The 21466-nt window shown below is 46.1% G+C and overlaps 1 protein-coding gene and 1 non-coding gene across 2 annotated transcripts in view; one reads left to right on the forward strand and one right to left on the reverse strand.

The window, feature by feature from the left end:
- The first annotated feature begins 300 nt into the window (after positions 1-300).
- MERTK (MER proto-oncogene, tyrosine kinase) overlaps positions 301-21466 on the forward strand; it is a 116857-nt gene continuing 95691 nt past the window's right edge. Inside the window, exon 1 of the mRNA XM_068967478.1 lies at positions 301-544. Coding sequence (XP_068823579.1) covers positions 301-544 — 244 coding nt within the window. The remainder of the gene's footprint in view (positions 545-21466) is intronic.
- On the reverse strand, positions 11811-11945 carry LOC138093815 (small nucleolar RNA SNORA70). The gene has a single exon (XR_011146156.1). It is a non-coding gene; the product is annotated as a small nucleolar RNA SNORA70 (small nucleolar RNA).

Here is a 21466-nt window from a genome sequence, read left to right on the forward strand (position 1 = left end):
GCCCCTCTCCGCCCCTTGGGTCCAGCCCCCCTTCCACCCACTCCGCCGCCCGCCTCTCCCCGCTGCCTTCCCGCCCCCTCCCCTCCCCGACTGGCTGGGTCGGCTCAGACTCGGCCCCTCGCCCGCCCCGCTCCAGCTCTCTGCGCCTTCGACCGCGGCTCCGCTCTGCGCCTTCGGAGCGGGTTGCCCGGGTCTCCGGGAGTGGGCTGTTTTTGCGCGCGCTAGGCCGGCGACGCGGCAGGTTCCGGACGTCCATCTGTCCGTCGGTCCAAAGAGACTGTTCAGACCCGCAATCTCGGGATGGGGCGGGCTGTGCTGCTGTTCCTGCCGTGGCTCTTCCTCTCCGCGCTCTGGACACGAGGTGAGTGCAAGGGGCCGGGGGTTCGGGGCCGGGGCTTCGCGCCCGGGAGCTCCGGGGAGGGAGCGCGCCGATCGGGGCGCACCCGGCTGCTGGCGAGTTTGCAGACCCCTCCCCGCGCCCCAGAGGTGCCAGGTGCCGAGGTGCAGGGCTCCCGCGTACCCACCGTCCTGGCATCCTGGCTGGGTAGTGGGTGCGCGTCCCCGCGGAGCCGGGAGGGGTGGGCGCCGAGGGCCCACAGTGACCGCGGGGAGGGAAACCGAGCTCGGCCGGTTGCGCTGCAAGTCCTAAAGTTTTCGGCGGAGGGAAATGCGCCAAAAACTTCTCACTGGAAGTGGCTGTGTGTCTGGACCCCAGTTGCTGGCGGGAGTTCTAGGAGCCGCACGCAGACCCCATCTCCACTCTGGGCGACTGGAGACCCGCAGGCTGCGAGAGTTGAGGTCGCAGTCCCGGTGCAGCGATGCACCAAGGCCAAAGCGCGACCGGGAGGGACTAGTCGGGCTGCCCCCCACCCCGGGCCTTCAGGGACTACTTTAGCAGCGACGCCCTGTGAGTGGGTGGGGGGCCAGAAAAAGAGCACGCGCTCTTTTTACCCCTATTATTGCTGAACGGGATCTAACGTGCTTGGTCAGCGTCTAGGCGTATTACCTCTGCGCTGCTGCTGCTAAATCGCTTCAGTGGTGTCCTACTCTGTGCGATCCCATGGCCTGCAGCCTACCAGGCTCCTCCGTCCATGGGATTTTCCAGGCAAGAGTACTGGAGTGGGGTGCCATTGCCTTCTCCGTCTGCACTGCTAGGCATTCCAATATAAGATACTGGATTGGTAAGTAGAGGCACAGGAAGGCAGGTTTCATGGTTCCATTCTGTATCCGCAGCTTGTTTGGAGGGTCAGTGATTAACGAATGGGCTAGAAGTTTAACCTCTGAAGTACTTCTTAAGGAAGCTGGAAGAAACTTAACCAGGCTTTATGCTGAATAAACACACATCAAGCATTTTTCCTTAGCTTAAAGGTTTAGCTTTTATATAAACCTATTGTGGTCAAAGGTGTTTTTGAAGAGTACCTGGAAACTTCAATTATACTTAAGCAGTTTACTTCAGAATTTTTCCTGTGAGAATTTCATTGGAAAGCTGCTCAGTTGCTCAAATCAGAAATTCTTAAGCAGCTGCACCCTCTTGTTACACGTTAAATTACACATACAATTTATAATTTGAGGCAATGTAGCAATTTGAAGCAAACATCCAGAGAGTAAACCAAGCAAAGAATGAAAACAATTCTATTCTTTACCCCAACCACCCACCCCCCCACCAAACCCTCAGAAATTCCTCAGCATTGCTGCTAGATCCGTTTTTCATAATCTGTTATATTTTGCTACCAGGGAAGGCTGGCCATAAATAGTCTTGGATGTAGTAAATGTGGTGAAAATTATGGGAAAAGTAACAGAAGCAGTAGTTTTGGGGAAGATTTTTTTTAATGGAGTTTTTCTTTTTCTACTTTTTTTTAAACATTAATAATAATAAACCTTCTGTAGCTGATAATTACTTTAAGCAGATAATCATAAAAGTCTGTTAAAATCCACCCAACTGGAAGAATGTAAAGTTTCTCTAGTTTTTCTTCTCCTACCTTTTGTTTCTTATCTTGAACTGACCTGTGAGATGTCTGACAGTGTTTCATTTTGGGAAAAGTTCAAAGAATGGGATTCTCACTGGCTGAATGAGAGCAGACCTCTTGGCTCAGATGGTAAAGAATTTGCCCACAGTGTGGGAGAGCTAGGTTCGATCCCCTGGGTCAGGACGATCCCCTGGAGAAGGGAATGGCTATCCACTCGAGTATTCTTGCCTGAAGAGTTCCGTGGACAGAGGAGCATGGCGGGCTGCAGTCTGTGTGGCTGCAAAGAGTCGGACATGATGGAGTAACTAACACTTTCTCACACTCAAGGGTGCTGAAAATGGAAATTGGATTCCTTGTCTAGTTTTACGGTTTTCATATTGCATGTTGTGGCTCTAAGTGGTTTACTCACCAGACAGCAGAGCCAGGAGAGACAGGGTATGAATGTGTGCATAGACTCTACACTGTAGAGGAATGGATAATTACAATTTACACAGCACTTTAACCCTGAAATCTTCCCTACTCCTTACCCCCACCCCATACCCACAAACACCCTTGCACAAAGATAAACACAGAGAACTGAAACTGCTGAACCAGGGGCATTTCTGGGCTCTCCAGTCCTTTCTGTTCCGTCTCTGATGGGGGTGCCAGTGAGCAACAAATCAGCAAAGGGTAGCTCTAGAGGCCCAGGGGAAGCTGGAGGATGAAAATACAGAAGTGGATCTTGCTATGATTTATGGTGGTACCGATGAACCTATTTGCAGGGCAGCAGTGGAGACAGAGACACAGAGCAGACTTATGGCCCAGGGCTGGGGGAGGACCGAGAGGAAGAGAGGCATGGAGAGAGGAGCATGGCAGCACACACACTGCCACATGTAAAGGAGAGCCAGTGGGAATTTGCTCTATGACTCAGGGAGCTCAAACTGGGGCTCTGTGACAACCTAGAGGCGTGGGATGGGGTGGGAGGGAGGGAGGTTCAAGAGGGAGCGGAGATGTGTATATCTGTGGCTAATTCATGTTGATGTATGGCAAAAATCAAACCAATATTGTAAAGCAACTATCCTTCAATTTAAAATAAGTTTTAAAAAACGCAGACGTGGATAAAAGTGAAGGCATTGCAAGGACCTAACCAGTGATGAGGCTATGCTTGCCCCTTAATGCAACCCTTAGAACTAATTGGGCTTTTGTTCTTTTAATCTCACTTTTTTTTTTTTCCATTACTTATTTGGCTTCATCAAGTCTTAGTTGCGGCATTCAGGATCTTTGTTGCATCACGCAGGATCTTTCGTTGCAGCATATGGACTCTCTAGTTGGGGTCCAGGCTTAGTTGCCGGGAGGCCTGTGGGATCTTAGTTAACCGACCAGGGATCAAACCCAAGTCCCCTGCATTGCAAGGTGGATACCACTGGACCAGCAGGGAAGTCCTTAATTGGGTTTTAAAACTCTTCAGTGTTGCGGTTTCTCTCCCAAACTGAAGCTGGCACCGTATTACAATATACTGTAAACATTATCCCAGAAAGAACTTTAAGCTGTCTAGTTGCTCATGGGCTTTGTATAAACGGACTCACATGCTTTGGGAAAGGAAGCAGGTCACATTTCAAAAATAAGTGACTTTTCAAAAGTTATTCTGATCTGCTTCCTTAGAGTGGTGATTCTGTGTGTGTGTGTGTGTGTGTACGCTCAGTCGCTCAGCCGTGTCTGACTCTGCAACCGTGTGGACTGAAGCTCGTCAGGCTCCTCTGTCCACGGAATTTTCCAGGCAAGAATACTGGAGTGGGTTGCCATTTCTTTCTCCAGGGGATCTTTGACACGGGGATTGAACCTGAATTTCTTACTCTGGCAGGCGGATTCTTTACCACTGAGCTACCAGGGAAGCCAACATGATGAACAGAACACTATTATTTTTCAAAATGATAACTATTGTTTCAATCAAAAATAACTTCCAAGTAATCCTAGGAGCAGGGTCAGTAATCCTAGGAGCAGGTTGCCAGTCAGAGTTGGTTAAAAACAGTGCCAGTGAACTGATAATACACCACCAGGTAGAGAGGCTGAGCCTTGCTTTAAACGGGTTCCCCCGCCTGGAAATGAATACGTGCCAACCCGCCACTTTCTGCGTAGTGGCCAGAATGAGACTTTGAGGTTGAATTGGCCTGGGTGGCCTCCCTTTCGGCACCAAGGCTGGCAAGGGCTGGGGTCCTACCTCTCTTCTTCGACTCATTTTCAGTTTCAGTTCTTGCCGCTCCAGCCACAAAGGTCTTTTTGGCCCTTTTTTTGTGGAGGTTCCCTCTGGCTAAAATCTTCCCCAAGATGTCTGCACGCTAACTCATGCTCTCCTGAAGAGGCCTTCCCTCACTGCCACCTCTGCCATGCTCACACACACACTCTATTAAATAACTCTACCGCTGTCTGATGGGTTCCTCTCTGTTTTCCAAGCAGGGTGCTCATTTCAGGTGCTCAGTACCTGCTGTTGTTGACTCGCTAAGTCATATCCTAGTCTTTTTTGACCCCATGGATTGTAGCACGCCAGGCTCCTCTGTCCATGGGATTTCCTGGCAAGAATACTGAAGTGGATTGCCATTTCCTTCTCTAGAGGAGCTACATGACTCAGGGATCGAACCCTTGTCTCCTGTGTGGGCAGGTGGATATTGTAACTACTGAGCCACCAGGGAAGCATCTGCACAGGGAAGTATTTGCTCAGTATCTGCAAAGATCCAGGCCTCTGTGGGTCTCGCTGTGTCTTCCTCCCACTTCTTTCTCCCTTCTGGCTTTTCCAGAAACAGTTGCCGCAGCTCCCAGGCCCTTGTGCTTGGGGCTTGGTTGCTAGAAAACAGTTTTTCATTTCACTGTTATGCCAAAATGATTCCATTACTAGAAAGGTTACGGTAGATTTGTGGACTGTATTAAGGCCAGTAGAGCAAAATTAACATTTTTTTATAGTCTCGACTTAAAATTAAAAGCCAATTTTTCATGTTAAAGATACTGTTTAACAGTTCCTTGTCCAGAGCAGACTGCCTAATTCCCAGGTCACTGTGGCCCGGAGTGTCTTGACTTTGGCGTGTTGTTACTAGTTTAATCTTAACCCGAAACACGGGGCTCAGAGTGGGGGTGGGGGTGGGGGAAATGCATCTCAGCAGGGAGTTAAGTATTATAAAACGTGGAAAAAAAAAGCGGGTTATTCTTAAACCTGTGTGCTTCAAGGGATTGGAATGGAAATGTTAACAGGGGCTGACTGACCAAATGGGCTGGGCTTCCTGTCCTGCCTGGCTGGCCTCTGGGGAGCCCTGGGTGCAGTGACTAACTCTCAGGACCTCAGTTCCCTCAGGGGTCTAGTGGAAATCTTCGTTGTTTGTGGAACCGTTGGGAGGATAAAGGAGGCAATGTCATGTGGTAAAAGCTCTCAAACTATTAGCCATTGTTACCCATGCTCCCTCCCTTCTGAACTCAAATTTTGTAGTAATTGTTTTTCTTAAATAAAAGGTACTGGGGGAAAAGTTTCCCCTTTTCTTACTGAAATGTGTCCTAAATTGAAACCTGAAATATGAGGTCAGATCTGTGCCCGCCCCCTCCCCCCCCCCCCCCCCCGCCAGCTGGTCATAGCGCTTTGGTGGAGGGCTGTGGGGGGTCCATTCTGGAGCACAGAATTCCTTATTCTGTAGGACTGTTTCCTGGTATTTCTGTGAACAGAACCCACACTTGTTACCTCAGACAAGGCAGGACCTGTCCTGACTGCTCCCCTTCCTGCCCCACCATGACCCTCACTCCTTGAATTCAGGCTTAACTTGGTCCAGGAATAGCTTCCCGTCATGTGCCTCTCAGGAAGGTATAAAAATGAAGTCCAGTTCCTGCTCGGTGTTTCCCACACCACTCTACTCTAAAGTGGGTGTGGTTTTGTTTTGGTTACTTTTTTTTTTTTTGGTTGTTTGAGTGTAAACATCCAGATAATTCCTTTCCTTTTTTCCAGCTAAAACTAGGTTTGCCAAATGCAGGCTTCCGGAAGCTCTGTTTCTTGGGCGGTGCTCTTTGCCTGTGTCTGGGTGGCGCGTGCAGGTGGTCTTGTGGCAGATGGGCTGGGCAAGGAGCCCCAGGTGTGCTCCTGGTTTCCAGGTGCATCCTGCCTAGTGGCAGGTGTGAGCAAGCCCCCCAGGTACCCCAGGAGAGGCCCAGACTCCTCTGCCTCCCACACTCTGGGCATTTGCTAACCCCTGACCCAGAGGAAACTTGTTCTCTGTCTTGTTCCTGGTTCTACCCTGCTGCCTCCAGCTAAAATGCTGAAAATGCCACCTGACAGGAAGATCTTGCAGCCTGTTTTGGAGAGCAAGAATACTCAGAGTACCTACCAGCCAGCACTTTCTCCCTCCTGGGCCTTAGTTTTCTTTGAAGTGAGGCTGTTGAACTGTATAGAAGATTTTTTTTTTTTTAATGGACCATTAAAAAAAATAATTGTATTTATTTTTGACTGTGTTGGGTCTTCCTTCATTGCTGTTCGGGCTTTTTCTCTAATTGCTGTGTGGGTACACATGCTAAATCGCTTCAGTCCTGCCTGACTCTGTGCGCCAGATTCTCCAGGCAAGAATACTGGAATGGGTTGCTATGCCCGCCTCCCGGGGATCCCTCCGACCAAGGGATCGAACTCTAATCTTTTACGTCTCCTGCACTGAGAGGCGTCAAGTGCGGGCTACCCTCTAGTTTTGGTGCGTGGGCTGCTCATTGCGGTGGCTTCTCTTGTTGCAGAGCATGACCTCTAGGGTGCCTGGGCTTCAGTAGTTATGGCTCCTGGGCTCTAGAGCTCAGGCGAAATAGTTCTGGTGCACGGCTTTCGTTGCCCCTCTGCACGTGGGATCCTCCCGGATCAGGGATGGAACCCGTGTCACTTGCATTGGCAGACGAATTGCTTACCGCTGAGCCACCAGGACAGCGCGGGGTGTGGACGATTTTTAAAGTCTTACGTTTGTTACAGCATTGTTTCTGTTTTCTGTTGAGGCCTGTTGGCCCCGAGGCACGTGGGATCTTAGTTCCCTCGCCAGGGACCAGACCCGCACCCCCTGCGTTCGAAGGCGAAGTCTTAACCCCCGGATGAGCAGGGAAGTTCCACGGAAGATTCTTAACCACAGCGAAAGCCCAGGTTTTCCTTGGGCTCATGAGGCCTGGAAGCTTGGCCCCACCAGCTGCTGGGCAGCTTGCCCTCTTGGTCGCCATTTCCACTCTGAGCCTCTCTTAGCCAGCAGGATCCAGCGGGCGTGGCCTGGCTGCCACCTCAGGTCACCTCCTTAGGTCCCAGTGTTTTAAAGTGAAGTAAGGATGTTGCTGCTGTTGTTATTTAGTTGCTAAGTCATGTCCAGCTCTACTTGTGACCCCATGGACCATAGCCCACCAGGGTCCTCTGTCCATGGGATTTTCTAGGCAAGAATGCTGGAGTGCATTGCTGTTTCCTTGTCCAAGGGATCTTCCCCACCCAAGAATCGAATCCGAGTCAAGGAAGAATAGTTATGTCTTAAAGAGTTGGTTGAAAATTCTGCACTCCATTCTAAAACATTTTATTTCATCCTTTTGTCCCCACTCCAGTATTCTTGGGCTTCCCTTGTGGCTCAGCTGGTAAAGAATCCGCCTGCAATGCAGGAGACCTGGGTTCTATCCCTGGGTTGGGAAGATCCCCTGGAGAAGGGAGAGGCTACCCACTCCAGTATTCTGGCCTGGAGAATTCCACGGACTGTATAGTCCATGGGTCACAAAGGGTCGGACACAACTGAACGACTTTCACTTCACTCACTTGTCCATTTCATCCACTGTTAGATCATTTTTCACTTAATGGTAAAATGGATTTTGCATGAGTCTTGAGGGAAGACTGGGTGGGGTGAGGGAAGGAGCAGGGCAGAGGGGAGAGGGAGGAAAAGACAGAGGAGACATGTTGACCTTATGTTTGGACGGAGATCATACATTTACACCAAAAGCTAAGCATGTTGGAGTGACGTAGGCTTGGAGAAAAACCATTGCATTTCATAATCACAATGCATAGGTGTTTGTGGCAGCAGATTTTATGCTTGTGTGTTTCTCCCTGTCCTCAGACATTAATAGGGTCTTCTGGATTTTTCCTAGTCAGGCCCTTCATAGGTGTTGTCTAGCTTCTGGGGAGTCAAGCAAGGCCCGGCAATATCTGATCATCACTGGGTTAGAGCTTTGCCCCAGTTCACTCTGGGATGGGCCCCATCCTCAGGATTTAGGTCTCGGGCTGGAACTTGAGGATCAGGCAAGCGCTGTCTGAAAAGCACCCTTTTCTTTATAACCTGCTTTTGGGTGCAGGGATTGGGGGTGGGGGGTGACGGCTCTAGTTGTGTCAACATTCAGGGCCGGTGGACGTCTTAGAGTTTGCCTTAGCTCTGGTCCTTCCTCTCCTTGGACATACAAAGGAAAGCCTTGTTTATTTTGGAGAAGGGATTGTTTTGCTATTGTAAGCCACAGGGCTTTCAAAGCTGCTCATAGAAGACCGACCTCACTATCGTTTTCGAAAATGATCTTTTCTACAAGTAAGAACAGGCTGTCTTCATGGAGAATATTAGAGCATAAACTCGCTGAAAGTACTTTTCTGTCCCGGTGCTGCTTAATGAATGCGCAGTGAGGTGATGAATATTCATGGCCTCCCAAGGGTGGCCTGTTTTCCACTCAGCACAGTTCAGGGCAGGCTGCCTCCACACAGGAAGTGAAAGCACCCTTTGAGCCTCTTTTTTCTTTTTTTTAAAATTTGGGCACATGATTTGAAGATTTGTTGATGAAAACAATGTTCTTTGAAAGTTTGAGGACAAAGGAAAAAGGAAGCTCTTAGACTTTAGCAGGAAATCTACAGCATTAGGTTAAAAAAAAAAACACTTTGAGAGTCTGAAGATGTAAGTCCTCAGCCCGGTTGCAATGTGCAGGGAGAGTCATGCTGCAGAAATTGCATGTCTCCGTTGATCAAATAGGGGGCAGATAGGTGATTCTGGGATCTCTTCTGGGCAGGACACAGGTTGCATCTGAGAGATGTGGGCTGGAACAGTTTCTCTCCTCGAGAGTCAAACACAGGGCCTGCATGAGATCAACCCACCCGCCCCTGCCCTCTGCCTGACTCTGGCTATTAAGTGTCCTCAGGCATCAATCAGCCTAGAAATGGGGCCTGAGGCAGTGTAGGGTGTCCCTTAAAAATGAGTTGTGGGACTTCCCTGGCATTCCAATGGTTAAGACTCTGTGCTTCCACAGCAAGGGACACCGGCTTGATCCCTGGTCAGGGAACTAAAGATCCTGCATGCCTTTTGGCGTGGCCAAAAGCTAACTAGCTAAATAAAGTAATAATAAAGTCTTAATAATTCCCTGGTGCTCCAGTGGTTAGGACTCAGCACTTTCACTGCCATGGGCCTAGGTCAAAAAATAAATGAAGTCTGAAAAAAAAAAAAAGCCTTGCCTGTATGACTTCTTTCCTGTGGGCAGCTACCATTCCCTGCTGCCCTTGCTGACTGTGGCCCCATGAACTGCCCTCCTCTCCCCATCTCCCCACCCCCAGCTCTATCTGGAGCAACAAAAGAGTCTGGAAACACAGAGGTGTATTTCTGAGGATCCTGGACGTGCTCAAAATCCTTCAAGCTAGGCTTCAGCAGTACTTGAATTGAGAACTTCCAGATGTACAAGCTGGGTTTAGAAAAGGCAGAGGAACCAGAGATCAAATTGCCAACATTCATTGGATCATAGAGAAAGCAAGGGAATTCCAGAAAAACATCAGTTACTGTTTCATTAATTACTTGAAAGCCTTTGATTGTGGGGATCACATAAAGCTGGAATATTGTTAAAGAGGTGGGATTACCAGACCACCTTACCTGCCTGCTGAGAAACCTGTGTGCAGATCAAGAAGCAACAGTTAGAACTGGACATGGAACAGTGTACTGGTTCAAAATTGGGAAAGAAGTACGTCAAGGCTATATATTGTCACCCTGCTTCTGTAACCTGTATGCAGAGTACATCATGCAAAATGCTGGGCTGAATGACGCACAAGCTGGAATCAAGATTTCCAGGAGGAAAATCAACAACCTCAGATATGCATATGACACCACTCTAATGGCAGAAAGCGAAGAGGAACTAAAGAGCCTCTTGATGAGGGTGAAAGAGGAGAGTGAAAAAGCTGGCTTAAAACTCAACATTCCAAAAACGAAGATCATGGCATCTGGCCTCATCACTTCCTGGCAAATGGAAGGAGAAAAAGTGGAAGCAGTGACATATTTTCTCTTCTCGGGTGACTGCAGCCATGAAATTAGGGGACTCTTGCTTCTTGGAAAGAAAACTATGACAAGCCGAGACAGCGTTTTAAAAAGCAAAGACATCACTTTTGCTGACAAAGATCCATGTAATCAAAGCTATGGTCTTTCCAGTAATCATGTGTGGATGTGAGAGCTGAACCATAAAGAAGGCTGAGCACTGAAGAATTGATGCTTTCAAATTGTTGGCCTGCAGAAGACTCTTGAGAGTCTTTGGACAGCAAGCAGATTAAACCAGTCAATCCTAAAGGAAACCAACCCTGAATAATCATTGGAAGGACTGATGCTGAAGCTGACGCTCCAATACTTTGGCTACCTGATGCAAACAGTAGGCTCATTGGAAAAGACCCTGATTCTGGGAAAGACTGAAGGCAAAAGAAGAAGATGGCAGAGGCTGAGATGGTTGGATGGCCTCACCAGTTCAATGGATATGAACTTGGGCAAACTCCAGAAGATAGTGAGGGACAGGGAGGCTGGCGGTGCTACAGTCCATGGGGTCGCAAAGAGTCAGACACGACTTAAAGATGAAACAACAACGGTGTGTGGGATTGATGTTAATTCTTCTTTAAGCATTTGGTGTAATTCTCCAGTGAAATTGTTTGGGCCTGGAAATTTGTTTTGTGGGTGTTCGTTAAACTATAAATTCAATTTCCTTACCTGGCGCTGTTCAAATTATCTATTTTATATTGAGTGAGTTGTGGTTCAGTTCAATTCAGTCGCTCAGTCATGTCCAACTCTTTGTGACCCCAGGGACTGCAGCACACCAGGCCTCCCTGTCCATCACCAACTCCTAGAGTTTACTCAAACTCATGACCATTGAGTCAGTGATGCCATCCAACCATCTCATCCTCTGTCGTCCCCTTCTCCTCCTGCCTTCAGTCTTTCCCAGCATCAGAGTCTTTGCAACTGAGTCAGTTCTTCGCATCAGGTGGCCCAAGTATTTGGGAGTTTCAGCTTCAACATCAGTCCTTCCGATGAATATTCAGGACGGATTTCCTTTAGGATGGACCGGTTGGATTTCCTTGCAGTCCAAGGACTTGTGAGTTGTGGTAGTTGTGTTTTTTGAGGAGCTGGTCCATTTCCTCTATGTTGTTGAATTTGTATGTAGAGTTGTTCATAGTATTTAGTTATCATTATTGTGATTTTTACGGTGTTTTGCCAGGAAAGTAGGATTTATTGGTGGGCATGAGTAAGGAGGGGACAGTGCCAAGGCTCTCGGGAGTGCAGAGCCTGCCACTTGTCCAGGGGCCATGATTAGGATGTATTTAACCACACAGCTATCTGGGATGAGCTGCTTTTCTGTCACCGTGTCTTCAAACTCATCTGCAGTAAACTTGGTCAGTCCCCACATCTCGGAGATGTGGATCTTCTGGCAGCCTGGGAACTTGACCTTGGCCCTGTGACGGGCCGCAATCACATGCTCTTTATTCTGCAGCTTGTTGTGGGTGGACATTATGACTTGGCCAATGTGGACTCTGCCCACTGTGCCCTGGGGCTTTCCAGAGGCACTGTGTACACTTGTCTGGAGCCTAGATTGGGGACAGCATACTAGACCTGAGTGTCCACTGGAAAGGGCTGTCTGCAGGGTCCCTCAGAGCAACCCATGCAGGCAGCAGGCTGCAGAAACTACGGAGGAGGCTGCTGTGTGCAGCTGTTGCACACTAGACTCCCACAGGGCAAGGAGCACAGTGGGCTTAGTTGGTAGCAAACATAGTATTTCATTATTATACTTTTGACATCTTCAGAGTCTGTAGTTATAGTCCCTGTTTCATTCCTGATATTAGTAATTTGTGTCTTTTTTTTCTTTGTCAGTCTTGCTAGAGACTTATCAATTTTATTGAATTTTTTTCAAACAACTAGGTCTTTGTTTCATTGATTTACCCTATAGTTTTTCCTTTTTCAATTTATTTCCTATATTTATTTTCTTCCTTCTTTTTGTTTTGGGTTTGGCTTGCTCTTCTTTTTCTATCTCATGAGCACAGACTACTAAATAAAATTTCCTCTCAAAACTGTGTCAACTATGTCCCACATAGTTTGATATATTGTAACTTCATTTTCACTCTGTTCAGTGTATTTTTAAAAATTTCCCTTGAGGCTCTGCCTTTGCTCCACAGATTATTTAGCTGTTAGTGTGCAAGTATTTGGAAAATTTCTAGTTACCTTCTGTTATTAATTTATATTTCTTTCCATTGTAATCTGGGCATACATACTGCACCACTTTAGTTCTTTTAAATTTGTTGAGATTGGCTTTATGGCTCACGATGTGGTTTATCTTAGTTTATATCCCATCACCATTTGGAAAGGATGTGTGTTCTGCTGCTGTTGGGTGGAATGTTCTATAAACGTAGTCTAGATTCTTTTCATTGGCAGTCTTATCAAGTTCTTCCATATCCTGGTTTATTTTGTGCCCCAGTTCTTTTTTCAGTTGTTGAAAGAGAGATGTTGAAGTCTTCCCTATAACTGTTGATTTCTTTACGTCTCCTTTCAGGCCTTTTGGGTTTTGCTTCACATACTTTGCAGCTCTTTGCTTTGGCTCATACTCATTTAAGACTGCGATGTCTTCTTGGTAGACGGACTTTTATCATTACATAATATGTCTTACTGGTAATTTTCCTTGTTTTGAAATCTGCTTTATCTGATGTTAATGTAGGCATCCTGCTTTTCTTTTCGTTGTGGTTGTATGATTTTTTTTTCTATCTTTTATATTCAACTTGCCTGTATCATTTTATTTGGAGTGACTTTTTTAATAAATGGCAGATAGTTGGGTCATGTTTCTTTAATCTACTCTGGCAATCTTTGTATTTTAATAGAAGTATTTAGATCATTTATATTTAATGTGATTAGTGGTCTATTAGGTGTTGATGTTTTACCAGTTCAAGTGAATTATATAATTTCTACTTCCTTTTAAATCCCTTTCATTTCAGTTCAGTCACTCATTCGTGTCCGACTCTTTGCGTCCCCATGAACCGCAGCACGCCAGGCCTCCCTGTCTATCACCAACTCTGGGGGTTCACCCAAACCCATGTCCATTGAGTTGGTGATACCATCCAGCCATCTCATCCTTTCTCATCCCCTTCTCCTCCTGCCCTCAATCTTTCCCAGCATCAGGGTCTTTTCCAGTGAGTCAGTTCTTTGCATCAGGTGGCCAAAGTATTGGAATTTCAGCCTCAGCATCATTCCTTCCAATAAACACCCAGGACTGATCTCCTTTAGGATGGACTGGTTGGATCTCCTTGCTGTCCAAGGGACTCTCAAGAGTCTTCTCCAACACTACACTTCAAAAGCATCAATTCTTCGGTGCTCAGCTTTCTTTATAGTCCAACTCTCACATCCATACATGACCACTGGAAAACCATAGCCTTGACTAGATGGACCTTTGTTGACAAAGTAATGTCTCTGCTTTTTAATATGCTGTCTAGGTTGGTCATAACTTTCCTTCCAAGGAGTAAGTGTCTTTTAATTTCATGGCTGCAGTCACCATCTGCAGTGATTTTTGGAGCCCAGAAAAGTAAAGTCAGCCACTGTTTCCACTGTTGCCCCATCTATCTGCCATGAAGTGATAGGACCAGATGCCATGATCTTTTTCCTGATTGTTGAGCTTTAAGCCAACTTTTTCACTCTCCTCTTTCATTTACATCAAGAGGCTCTTTAGTTCTTCTTCACTTTCTGCCATAAGGGTGGTACTATCTGCATATCTGAAATTACTGATTAAGTCCCTTTAGCTCCCCAATTAAGCATAATTATCTTAAATATTTCTTCATCATATATAAAATCACATCAGTGTTACAGTTTTTCTCCAAACATCAGACATAGTTTAGAAAAAGAGAAGAAATTCTATTGTATTGATCAATATTTTTGTTTTCTGTATTTTTTTCTTCCTCCTAATGATTTAGGCTTTATTTTTTATTGTTTCCATTCTATTTGCAGAATATCCTTTAGCTATTCTTTTAGAGTAGGTCTGCTGATGACAAATTCTCTTAGTATGAAAATATTTTGGTTTTCCTTTCATTCCAGAAGAATTCTGAGTTGACATTCCTTCTCTCTTATCACTTAGGAAAATGTGCCACTTCCTTCTAGAAATTCACTGTCATTTGAATTGGTTTCCCCTGTAAGTAAGGTATCGTCTCTCTTAGTGCTTTAAAAACTCTTTTTATTTTGTCTTTAGGATTCAGAAATTTGACTGTAATGTGTCTTGGTGTGGATATGTTTGAGCTTATCTTATTTTGGATTCGTTCAGGTGTTTTACTTTGTAGGTTTATATCTTTTGTCATATTTGGGGAGTTATCAGCCTTTATTTCTTCAAGTGCTTTTTCAGCCTTGCCCTCTTTGTCTTTTCCTTCCAGAACTCTGATGATACAAATGTTAGATCTTTAGTAATGGTCCTACAGGTTGCAGAGACTCCGTTCATTTTTTTCTGTTGTTCAGATTGGATAATTTCCTATTGCTCTATCTTCTGGTTCACTTATTCTTTCCTCTGCCCCTTCGTTCTGCTATTGAGCCCATCCACTGAGTTTTTTATTTTGATTATTGTATTTTTTAGTTCAAAAGTTCCCATTTGTTTCTCTTCTCACTCTTCTAGTTCTTTACTGAGACTTTATATGTATTTGCTAAAAGGCTTCCTATTTTATTCATGAATTTCATGTTCAGTGAAGTCTTTTTTAAATATCTATTTCACTGCACCAGGCCTTGGTTGTGGCATGCAGGATCTTCAGTCTTTGTTGCAGCATGTGGGTTGTTTATTTGCGATGTGTGGGATCTTTGAGTTATGGTATGAGAACTCCTAGCTGTGGCATGTGCGATCTAGTTCTCCAACGAGGGACTGAACCCAGGCACCTCACATTGGAAGTCGGAGTCTTAGCTGCTGGACCACCAGGAAAGTCCCTCATTGAAGTATTTTTATGATTTCTTCTTTAAAAGCTTTTTTGAATAACTTTCTGTTATCTTGGTTTTTGTATTTCATTCAGTTTGAGACAGAATTTTTTTTTTTAATTGAAACCTAGACATTGAGAGCATTATGTGACTGACCCTTATGTGTCTTTTGTTTTACGTAGTTTCCTCTGAACTGCCGTGGGGGTAGAATTCTAGGTTCCCCAGTGGGTAGCCTTTTCCTTCTCCAGGGGACCTTCCCAACCCAGGGATCCAACCCGGGTCTCCCACGTGCAGGTGGATTCTTAACCAGCTGAGCTATGAGGAAAGCCCTGGGTTCCCCACTCAACCTCCATTGACATCTAAGGGTGGGATGTTGTTGCCAGTCAGAGGTAGGGTGGGAGTTCTGGCTGGGGAAAGGGTAAGAGTGCCTGATTACTTTATGACAGTTCCCACCTGACCGCCACTGACCCTAGGGGAGTAGTGAAATCTCTGACTCTCAACTGGTTCTCCTCTCATACCACCCTGCTGGGGACAAGGAGAGATGCCTTGTTCATGATGTGTGGGAATCCCCTATGGGCTTTACTAACAGCAGCCAGTGGGGTGAAAATGCCACCTCTCTTCTTGGCCTTCTCTGATACCACCCAGTGGAGCATTTGTGGCACCTCCTTATGGCCTGGTCAGGGTTCAAGTCTAGGTTGCCCACTTGACCTTTGCTGGCATGGGTGGGGATGGGGCCATGGCTTTTTCTGGATTGTTTGCCTGGAGAGGAGCAGTTTACTGTTTAAAAGCCTTCTGTCTTGCCCAGCTGCCCTTTCCTAGTCCTTTGATTAGAGATAACAGGCTTTTGTTTTTGTTTTTTGTCTTTGCCTGTTAGCATTTCCAAATCTGGGATGCCCTGAACAAAAGGACACTCAGGGAATTCATCACCATGTTGTTCTTAGGTCCCCCGGGTCCCTAGTCAGACTACTGTCTCTCCACTTTTCATAGTTTTTTTAAAAGTTCCTTTCATATGTAATACCCTGTGTTTTTAGGTGTACTTAGTGCAAGAAGTAGGGAAAGATCCATCTACTCTGCTTTCGGAGGGAATTCTTTGCCCTCTTATCACTTGGGAAAGATATGGACAAACGGTGCTGACTAAGGTGTTCGGACCTTAGAGATGGTGACTTTTTTTTTTTAATGATTTATTTATTCACTTAATTGTTGGCTGTGCTGGGTCTTCGCTGCTACACTCAGGCTTTCCCTGGTTGTGGTGAGAAGGGCTGCTCTTCATTGCGGTGCACAGGCTCCTCATTGAGGCGGCTTCTCCTGCCGTGGAACATGGGCTCTAGGCTCATGGGCTTCAGCAGTCGCAGCTCATGGGCTCCATAGTTGTGGTGCATGGCCTTAGCTGCCCCTTGGCTTGGGGGGGTCTTCCCAGACCAGGGATCGAACCCATGTTCCCTGCATTGGCAGGTGGATTCTTAACCACTGGACCACAGGAAAGTCTGAGATGGTCACATTTTTAAAGGAAATGTTTCTTCCTGAAAAGAATGGCTAAAATTAATAGGATTTCAAGTATTAGGGGGCTGGAGGATGTGTGTTGCGGGTGGCAGGGCAGAGGAGTTAAACTTGGGGACAGGGCATCTCTCCTGGGTCTTGTGAAAGCCACAGCTGGCCCTTGCAGAGAGCCAGCCCCAGACACGGGGGCCAAACTTTACCACTCTGGCCAGAAAGTGTCCCCTCAGCCTGTCTGTGACACTTGGTGTGCTGCCAAAGGGGAAAGAGAAGGAAAACCACCCTTGCTTGGGTAAACATATATTCCTGTTTCCCTGCCAGAGGCTGAACAAGCCAAGTCAGCATAATCGGTTCCATGTGTGCGCCTGTGGCAGTCCAGGCGTGACTGGCTGTGCCTTGGAAGCAAAGCAGATCAGCCGTTCCGGGTGTCATGCGCCTGGGCACTGCTCTCGTCTGCTGGCTGAGAGGGGCAGGCGTTCCACGTCTTCCTTCACAGGCCAGGAGAGCGAGTCTCAGAAGGACACGCGACTGGGGAAGGGAATTTCTGGTGGTCTAGTGGATAAGACTCTGGACTTCCACTGTGAGGGATGCAGGTTCAATCTCCGATCAAAGAACTATTAATAAGGTCCCACATGCCTCTGTGGTATGGCCAGAACAAGAAAGGACAAGTGACTGGTACACGGTCACCTGGCTTCTGAGTGGCTGAGCCAGACCTGAACTCTGATATCATACGTCTTGTTCATCCCAGGATCCCAAGCCACAGTGCATTTAAAATATCAGGGTTCCCAGGCAGGAGCCCCCCACCCCCAAGATGATTTGGTCCACCAGATGGATCCATTCCCTAATACCCTAGGAATTAGGTCTGACCCCAATTCCTCTAGAATCACTAGAGGAGATTTTTTAAAATCCCAATATCTAAGCTGTACTGCTGGCCAATAAATTCAACCTCTGGGTGAAGCACAGGCATCAGAGTTTTGAAAGCTTCCCTGGCGATCCTGACATTCTGCTGGTTTTGAGAGCATGGTGGAGAGTTAGGAGATAATGGTGAAGATTCATAGTCTGAATCTGGAGCTCTGTTTTCTGGGTGCATTAGTGCTCAACTTTCAGAAAGGACTGGACTTCCCAGGTGGCTCACTGGGAAAGAATTCACCACACAGTTCAGTCCCTGGGTTGTGCAGATCCCCTGGAGAAGGAGATGGCAGCCCACTCCAGTATTCTTTCCTGGAGAATCCCGTGGACGGAGGAGCCTGGCAGGGGCTGCAAAGAGTGAGACACATCTGAGCAACTGAGCACGCAAGCAACAGAAAGGACCAGGGGGTCACAGACTGCTGGGAAAGGTGCCTTTGCAAAGCACTTCTATTAAGAAAAAGTCAAATGCTCAAATCAAAAAATGGGTGCAAGCTCAAGTGGGTGATGGGGGGCTATAAAGCCCTTCAGGCTTCTTGCAACTTCTTTGGCTGAAGTGTGTGCACAGGTTCTGATCTTGGAAGGAGAGCTGTGAGCAGTCCTGAAGAGAGATCTTAGTTCCCAGCCCAGGAATTAAACCTGGGTAACCTGGAAAAACAAGAATTCTAGCCACTAGACCACCAGGGGCTAGAAGCAAAGTGGCCTGAGTTCTTGACCCTGTTTGAAAGCAAGAATGTTTCAAGGAGGCAAAAACTGCAAACAGACACAGTTTATTATTAGAGACACAGTATAATATATGGGAGAGACTGAGTGTGAGGGAAACTGGGTCTTGTTCCATTAGTCTTTCCCATCAGGAAGCTTCCATAAGCCTCTTATCCTTCTCTGTCAGAGGGCTGACAGAATAAAACCCACAGTCACAGAAAACAAATCAAACTGATCACATGGACCACAGCCTTGTCTAACTCAATGAAACTAACCCATGCTGAGTAGGGTCACTCAAGACGGACAGGTCATGGTGGAAAGTTCTGACAAAATGTGGTCCGCTGGAGAAGGCAAACCACTTCAGTATTCTTGCCTTGAGAATGAAAAGGCAAAAAGATAGGACACTGAAAGATGAACTCCCAAGGTCGGTAGGTGTCCAGTATGCTACTGGAGATCAGTGGAGAAATACCTCCAGAAAGGATGAAGGGATGGAGCCAAAGCAAAAACAACACCCAGTTGTGGATGTGACTGGTGATGGAAGCAAGGTCCGATGCTGTAAAGAGCAATATTGCATAGGAACCTGGAATGTCAGGTCCATGAATCTAGGCAAATCGGAAGTGGTCAAACAGGAGATGGCAAGAGTGAACATCGAAATTCTAGGAATCAGCGAACTAAAATGAACTGGAATGGGTGAATTTAACTAAGATGACCATTATATCTACTACTGCGGGCAGGAATCCCTCAGAAGAAATGGAGTAGCCATCATGGTCAACAAAAGAGTCCGAAATGCTGTACTTGGGAGCAGTCTCAAAAACAACAGAATGATCTCTGTTTGTTTCCAAGGCAAACCATTCAATATCACAGTAATCCAAGTCTATGCCCCGACCAGTAATGCTGAAGAAGCTGAGTTAAACAGTTCTATGAAGACCTATAAGACCTTCTAGAACTAACACACAAAAAAGATGTCCTTTTCACCATAGGGGGCTGGAATGCAAAAGTAGGAAGTCAAGAAACACCTGGAGTAACAGGCAAATTTGGCCTTGGAATACAGAATGAAGCAGGGCAAAGGCTAACAGAGTTCTGCCAAGACAATGCACTGGTCATAGCGAACACCCTCTTCCAACAACACAAGAGAAGACTCTACACATGGACATGACCAGATGGTCAACACCAAAATCAGATTGATTATATTCTTTGCAGCCAAAGATGGAGAAGCTCTGTACAGTGAGCAAAAACAAGACCAGGAGCTGACTGTGGCTCAGATCATGAACTCCTTATTGCCAAGTTCAGACTTAAATTGAAGAAAGTAGGGAAAACCACTAGACCATTCAGGTATCAACTAAATCAAATCCCTTACAAATATACAGTGAAAGTGACAAATAGATTCAAGAGATTAGATCTGATAGAGTGCCTGAAGAATTGGACAGAGGTTCGTGACACTGTACAGGAGGCAGTGATCAAGACCATCCCCAAGAAAAAGAAATGCAAAAGGCAAAATAGTCGTCTGAGGAGGCCTTACAAATAGCTGTGAAAAGAAGAGAAGTGAAAAGCAAAGGATGAAAGCAAAGATACACCCATTTGAATGCAGAGTTCCAAAGACTAGCAAGGAATAAGAAACAACAAAGAATAAGAAAACCTTCCTCAGCGATCAATGCAGAGAAATAGAGGAAAACAATAGAATGGGAAAGACTGGAGGTCTCTTCTGGAAAATTAGAGATACCAAGGGAATATCTCATGCAGATGGGCACAATAAAGGACAGAAATGGTATGGACCTAACAGAAGGAGAAGATATGAAGAAGAGGTGGCAAGAATACACAGAAGAACTATACAAAAAAGATCTTCGTGACCCAGATAACCACAATGGTGTCATCACTCACCTAGAGCCCAACATCCTGGAATGCAAAATTAAGTGGGTCTTATGAAGCATCACTATGAACAAAGCTAGTGGAGGTGATGGAATTCCAGTCAAGCTATTTTAAATTCTAAAACATGATGCTGTTTAAGTGCTACACTCACTGTGTCCTCAAATTTGGAAAACTCAGCAGTGGCCACAAGATTGGAAAAGCTCAGTTTTCATTCCAGTCCCAAAGAAGGACAATGCCAAAAAATGTTCAAACTACTGCTCAATTTCACTTATCTCTGCTGCTGCTAAGTCACTTTAGTCGTGTCCGACTCTCTGCAACCCCATAGACGGCAGCCCACCAGGCTCCCCCGTCCCTGGGATTCTCCAGGCAAGAACACTGGAGTAGGTTGCCGTTTCCTTCTCCAATACACTCATCTCACACGCTAGCAAAGTAATGCTCAAAATTCTCCAAGCCAGGCTTCAACAGTAGATGAACTTTGAACTTCCAGATGTTCAAGCTGGATTTAGAAAAGGCAGAGGAACGAAAGGTAAAATTGCCAATACCCGTTGGAACAAAAGCAAGAAAGTTCCAGAAAAACATCTACTTCTGCTGTGACTACACCGAAACCTTTCACTGTCTGGATCACAACAAACTATTGAAAATTCTTCAAGAGATGGGAAGACCAGACCACCTGACCTGCTTCTTGAGAAAACTGTATGCAGGTCAAGAAGCAGCAGTTGGAACCAGACATGGAACAACGGACTGGTTCCAAATTGGGAAAGGAGTACGTCAAGGCTGTATATTGTCACCCTGCGTATTTAACTTCTATGCAGAGTACATCATGAGAAACGCTGGACTGGATGAAGCACAGCTGGAGTCAAGATTGCCAGGGGAAGTATCAGTAACCTCAGATACACAGATGACACCACCCTTATGGCAGAAAGTGAGGAAGAACTAAAGAGCCTCTTGATGAAAGTAAAAGAGGAGAGTGAAAAAGCTGGTTTAAAACTCAACACTAAAAAAACTAAGATCATGGCATCTGGTCCCATCACTTCAAGGCAGAGAGATGAGAAAACAAAGGAAACTGTGACAGACTTTATTTCTTGGGCTCTAAGATCACTTCAGATGGTGATTGCAGCCATGAAATTAAAAGACACTTACTCCTTGGGAGGAAAGTTACAACCAACCTGGATAGCATATTAAAAAGCACAGAATTATTTTGCCAGCAAAGGTCCATCTAGTCAAAACTATGATTTTTCCAGTAGTCACATATGGATGTGAGACTTGGACTATAAAGAAAGCTGAGTGCTGAAGAATTAATGCTTTCAGACTGTGGTGTTGGAGAAGACTCTTGAGAGTCCCTTGGAATGCAGGGAGATTCACCCAGTCCATCCTAAAGGAAATCAGTCCTGA

The sequence above is a fragment of the Capricornis sumatraensis genome, chromosome 1 (assembly GCF_032405125.1).
Source record: "Capricornis sumatraensis isolate serow.1 chromosome 1, serow.2, whole genome shotgun sequence".
NCBI classification, from domain to species: Eukaryota; Metazoa; Chordata; class Mammalia; order Artiodactyla; family Bovidae; genus Capricornis; species Capricornis sumatraensis.